The following is a 6463-nucleotide window of genomic DNA, read 5'->3' on the forward strand; positions in this document are numbered from 1 at the left end:
TGACAAGCTTTATGGAGATGCTAATTTAATTTTCCAGTAGAACTTTAGCACCTGCCCACAGTTTTAAAACCACTTCCAAGTGGTTTGCTGACCATGATATTACTATGCTTGACCTGAACCACATATGGAATCTAAACAGTAGGATATTTTTAAGAGAAAGATGAGAAACAGTCAATCCACCAATACAGACGAGCTAAAGGCTCAGTAGTGCCTCAGCAGTGTCACAGGCTGATCGCTATCATGCCACACCTCACTGATGCTGGAGTTTGTGTTAAATGAGCCCCACCCAAGTACTGAGTGCATAAACGGATATTCAAAGCATAAAAGTTAAAGTTATGTTGTTATGTTTGTGATTTCACAATAAGAGTTTTTTAAATTGTTAACAGACAATTACATTTTATTTTATATTTTATTTGCTCTGTAGCACATAGTTGTGTAAAACACATACCAAAAACATCACATTAATGTGTTTACTAAAGTGAAACAATTTGTGTTAAATTATGAACACATTTTTTAACCCAGTATGTGTTGTCCCTCAACACACTCAATACATGTTGAAAATAACACATTGTGTTGTTTTAAAAGAGTTGTTTTAACAGTGATAAAGTAACACTTGTCCCAGTTCCTTCCCACGTCATTTGAATATGCCCTCCTCTCTTCCCCCTCTCTCTCTCTCTCTCTCTCTCTCTCTCTCTCTGCTCATGTGTCATATGAGCAGTGTGGATTACTGTAAGGGACAGAGGAAAGCTCAGTCTCAGTCGAGCAGGACTGTGTGATGATCTGCTTCAACATGAGGACCCTTCCAGTCAGCTTTCTCCTGCTACTGGTGAGTTAAAGTTGCTGTGTGATGTGATACACTGGAGCCAGCCACATTGGCTCGTGTTTCTCTGCTCATACTTCTAGACAACAGCCGTTTATGTTGCAGGTACTAAGTCTGTCACACAGTATAAAGCCAGGTTAATGAAGAAAGAGCTACAGAAGGTTTGCTTTCCATTGAATGATTAGCTGATTTTATTGTTTGCCATACATCAGATAGTAAGCTTGAATTAGTTCTGATAAATTGGATTTGTGTTACAGCCTTTAGAGTTGTGGATGAAAGGGACTTTAAGATCATGACACAGGGACATTATTATGAACTTTAAGAATTGTTTTAATTGTAAGCTCATGCCTTAAAGTACCTGTATAGTCCAACATATGCTTATTGGTAAAAGTAATTAATAATGATGTGAATAATGAAACATCAAAAGTGCACTGTCAATATCTAATTGTTACATATAGTATTCTTTAGAATCTGCACAGCTGTGAGTTTCATTTTTCAAGAATTGACATGTCAATAATATATTTTGTGTTGTGGTTTACAAATGGTAATGTCTTCAAGCATTCTTAGAAACATAATCATCACAGAAAGCTTGATTTACTACTGTGAATGCATCATGTCTTCGGGAAAACGAAAAAGTAAAAAAAAAGAAACCGTTTTGTCATCAGCAATAACTAATTAGCTTTTGTCCTCATTAGCAGTTACGGACAACTATTCACAGAGGGATTATAACCTCTGAGATATCATTCCATAATCAAAATTAAATTCGATTTAATAAATAGACTGTGAAAAAAAGTCAGTTAAATTTAAATTATAAATATATGCCTGCCAGACTAAATGAAGGGACTTTCACACTGACATTACAATAAAAGGAATCCTTTATTCTTTAATGCAATATCATTTATTCTCTATTTTGATGACAAGTTTAAACTTATACAGTATTTGATGTGCATCTATGAAGTTACTATTCTGTGATAACAACCGGCTGAATAAACATTTTCCCACTTATTACACAGCTACTTGCCTCATAAGTAAATGATGAGACACAAAATATTTATTTGAGTTTAAATATTTGAATGCAAAGCTTCCGTGAAGACATGAGTTGCGAGCAAGCACATCTTAAATATTGATTTAAGATGAAAATGTTTTAAAATCTTACCAGTTTGTTAGTTATCTTATAATCCATTACACTGTACAAAACAATCGTAGAAGAATGGCAGCAGCTGCGTTTGTATGAAAAAAGAGAGCGAGTCCAGGATGACATAATTAAATAACTGTACACATAGTATTGAACTAAGTTTTAATATTTTATTAGCTAACAAAATGCAAAGCTTCCACCACAAAGAAAAAGTGTTCCTAGCAAGAGTATGGTGCTGATTTCAGTTTCCCGGATGAGCCTGTGTTATCAGCTTTTACCGGTTGTTATCAAGGGATAACAGACATCAGAATGTTGTGATTGACCAATCAGAATCAAGTATTCCACAGAACCATGTAATAATAAATGAAAATTAACTCATCAAAATCTTCTCAGCAAAGTGTTTATATATTTAAAATATATCTTCAAAGTAATGTAGGGGTCTACGTTTCAAATGTTAAACCATTTTCACTTAAAAAAAAAAAGAAAAAAAAAAGAAAAATCATATTTTATTCAGTTGTTCCAAACATATGAGTTTGTTTCTTCTGTTGAACACAAAATAAGATAATCTGAAGAATACTGGTAACCAAACAGTTGTTGGTAGCCGTTTTCTTCCATAGTATGAAAAAACAACAAACAAACAAACAAAAAAACATGTAATCAGTGGCTACCATTAAAGATTCTTCAAAATCCCTTAATATTTTTTTAATGAAAATTAATTTCAGTTTAACAACAATTATGAGTGCTGTAATCGGATTTTAACATAACTTATAACTGACTTATTTTCAACTCAGTCTGTCTGGAGTGTGTGTGTATGGGCTGACAGCAGGAAGATTCGACAGAAGCGTGCATGGATCATTGATTCATTTAGTATTGAGGAAGAACACCCTGGTCCATTTCCATACATACTAGGCAAGGTGAGGGGCATCATAACAGCTTTTAGCTAGAGCTCTTTGAGTTCAGATTTATTTGAATAAAGTTTTTCACATTACATATGTCAAATTGCTGGATAATAATAATCATGTGTATGTCACTTGCATTTCAGATTACAATTGATACGTTTTATTTACTAAATTTCAAGCTACAAGGTCAAGGTGTGGATGAAAAGCCAAAGAATATTCTCAGCATTAAAGACACAGGTGAAATTATAGTACATGGAAAGGTGGACTATGAAAAGGACCCTAAAGTTCTCTTTGTAAGTACTGCTTAATGAACAAAGTATCCTTTGCAAAACAGCATTGAAATACATTTCTGCAAGGAAGGCCTGTATATTGATATTCACTGGACTCAATTGCAGTTGAAATTTGAAGCAAAAAATAAATCAACTAATATAGTGAATACAAGGCTTGGGCTTGATATCAAAATATTGGACATAAATGACCATGCACCAAAATTTAATAAGGAAATCTATGAAGAGACTGTGGACGAGTCACATGCTCAAGGTAATCTATTATAGTTTGCACTTCACTACTTTCTATTTCATTTCTGAAACAAAACACACAAAACAGAACATTCTGACATTATTTACTCACCCTCATGTCACTGCAATCCACAGTGTTGTTATGTCCCCCCTCATAACATGAAAGGAAACATTGTAATTATAGTGATTATTACACACTACATTGGTTGTTGCTATATTGCTATTACTATTAAAGGGTTGTTTTTTGAGCTTGACAGCCCCTGGCTACTATAAGCTATTATTGAACAGCAAGGGCTCCATAATATTTCTTAAAACATATATACCATATACTTATCCACGAGGAAATTAACAGCCTACAAGTTTGAAACAACATTAGGGGGAATAAAAAATTATGGACGTGTAATTACTGGCTGAAATATTAACACTTGGTTTTCTTAATATTTTTCTAGGCAAAGACGTACTGACTGTACAGGCAACTGATGCTGATGATTCAGAAACAAACAATGGAACATTCAGTTTCACAATAAAGTCTGTTATACCAAAAACAGATAATGTTGAATTTTATATACAGCAGCAAAACCAAACTGGGACTATTTATTTTAAGGGGTGTTTGGACTATGAGGTATGAGCCTCATTTCTTTCATTGTGATTTAGACAACACATATTGCTTTTCATGCTTCATAAATATGTCTCCATTGCCACCAAAGAAATGTTCTTCTATATGAATCTTTTCCAGAAAGCTCAGAAATATACAGTCCTTGTTGAAGCAAAGGACAAAGGCGAAAAGATACAGCTTTCAAGTACAAGTACAGTGATAATCAATATTTCGGATAATAACAACAATCTGCCAGAGTTCTCTGGCAAAACAGTAAGTTTCACACTCGACTGTAAGATTAATAGTGTTTATGCTTGTGAAATTCTTGGTTATTGCTTTTAACGGCAAGTTAGACACACTTTCCAGTGAAACCCAATGCAATATTTGACTTATGTTTCAGGGACCAGGGAGGGTCAAGGAGAGAGAAGCTGGGGTTGAAGTTCTGCGACTGCAAGTAACAGACAGAGATGTCCGTGGCTCAAAAGCTTGGAAAGCCAAATACATAATTTACGGAGATAAAAAAGAGATATTCAAAATAGAAACAGACCCTGTTACGAATGAAGGGATTTTAACAGTTGTTAAGGTATGCAGATGATTGATGATTCATTGTGTAAGCCAACCTTCTCAAAGGTTGAGTTTGTGTTTACACAGAAATGCCGTTTATTGTTGTTTCTGCAATTTCAGATCGGAACTATTTTAACATACAGAAAGATACACAAATATCTCTGTATACAATCATGTTGATTGTTCTCTAAACTCTCTTTATTTTAGCCAATGGACTACGAGGAGCAAACATATCAAAATCTGTCCATCAGTGTGCAGAACGAAATTCCTTACTATTCCTGTAAGATTCAAAGGAAAGTACCGAATGCAGCATGGGAGCTTGACCAAATAGCCCCAAACTCTGACAAGAGTGTTACACACCTCTATAATAGCATTCCAGTGACTATTTATGTTGAAGATGTCAACGATCCACCGGTGTTTATACCTCCTGTTAAACATATTGCAGTAACAGAGAACATCGATGTAGGAACAAGTCTTACAACCTTCACTGCTAAAGACATGGATGGAAGCTATGCAAACACATTTACGTAAGAGAAGCTAATGTTACTGTATGTTTCACTAATGGTACTGTATAGTTTTGAATGAACAGGATTGAATATAAATAATGATGAATTCATCAGATTTATTTGAATTTCAGATTTATTAAAGGTGAAGATATTGATGGATGGATAACTGTTGATGCAAAGACTGGACATGTATCCACGGCTAAAATTCTGGATAGAGAGTCGCCATTTGTATTAGACGACACCTATACAGTAAAACTGTATGCTGTGGATGAAGGTAAGGCATGAAATATTCTTATGTTTTGCCAAGTATCCCTGACGGACAATTCCTTTCATTTTCAAATTCATTTCATTTGAGATACATGCACATTTACACAACCTCATGATTCATGAACAGCTTTCTGAATGTCAGTTTCCTCCTTGTCTCTGATTGGTAGGTGTTCCTCCGATGACAGGCACTGGAACTCTAGTGATTCACCTGATTGATCAAAATGATAACGTACCAATACTGGAGGTGAACACAGTCAGCATTTGCCAAGATAAAGAGCCCACAATGGTCAACATCACAGCCGTAGACCTAGACTTTCCTCCATACGGATCACCTTTCTACTATGAGCTTTTAGGAGATGTAAAGGACAAATGGAGGCTTGAACCAGATCATGGTAATGACACTCAATCCAGACCGCACAACGATCTCTCTCATCATATTTCACTTGGAAAACACAAGTTTTATGTTGACTTTATGTCCAGAACATTCTTCCATGACCTCCTTAAATTGTGTTTCTGTATCTAAATTAAGAGCCAAATATTTAGAATTAAGATTTTTTTAATGAGTTTAAAAAGTAAGGTAAGGTAAGGTAAGGTAATTTATTTATAAAGCACAATTAAAAACAACAGGTAGTTGACCAATGTGCTGTACAATTTGAAAACATACAAAAGCAAATGCGCAAAACATTTACACAATACTATAAAAATATCTAGCTACTCTCATAAAACAAACAATAAACTTACTCAGCTATTTGAGTATTAGACAGGAAAGCCAGAGAAAAAAAGGTGAGTTTTTAAGAAAGATTTAAAAGATAACACTGTGTAGGCAGTTCTAATATGCGAAGGCAGACTATTCCAGAGTTTCAGTGCCAACTCAGAAAAAGAACGATCACCCCAAAGTTTGCGTCTAGACCTTGGGACAATTAACATTTTCTAGTCGGAGGACCTAAGTGATCTTGATGGAGAGTATATCTGCAATAGATCTGAGAGATAAGGTGGTGCCAGACCATTTAGAGATTTAAAAACAAACAACAAAATCTTAAAATCAATTCTATAGCGGATAGGCAACCAATGTAAAGACAACAAAAGCGGAGTGATATGGCTATATGGTATATCCGCTTTCCCGAGATCCTGTCAGCAATCTAGCTGCGGCATTTTGAAC

The 6463-nt window shown here is 34.9% G+C and overlaps 1 protein-coding gene across 1 annotated transcript in view; it reads left to right on the forward strand.

The window, feature by feature from the left end:
* Positions 1-753: 753 nt before the first annotated feature.
* Positions 754-6463, forward strand: part of LOC113071240 (cadherin-like protein 26) — an 11457-nt gene continuing 5747 nt past the window's right edge. The window contains exons 1-10 of the mRNA XM_026244603.1: positions 754-826; positions 2747-2869; positions 2998-3147; positions 3250-3394; positions 3822-3994; positions 4109-4240; positions 4368-4550; positions 4739-5058; positions 5169-5311; positions 5472-5696. Coding sequence (XP_026100388.1) covers positions 776-826; positions 2747-2869; positions 2998-3147; positions 3250-3394; positions 3822-3994; positions 4109-4240; positions 4368-4550; positions 4739-5058; positions 5169-5311; positions 5472-5696 — 1645 coding nt within the window. The 5' untranslated portion in view covers positions 754-775. The remainder of the gene's footprint in view (positions 827-2746; positions 2870-2997; positions 3148-3249; positions 3395-3821; positions 3995-4108; positions 4241-4367; positions 4551-4738; positions 5059-5168; positions 5312-5471; positions 5697-6463) is intronic.

Source organism: Carassius auratus, unplaced genomic scaffold (assembly GCF_003368295.1).
Source record: "Carassius auratus strain Wakin unplaced genomic scaffold, ASM336829v1 scaf_tig00006684, whole genome shotgun sequence".
NCBI lineage: Eukaryota > Metazoa > Chordata > Actinopteri > Cypriniformes > Cyprinidae > Carassius > Carassius auratus.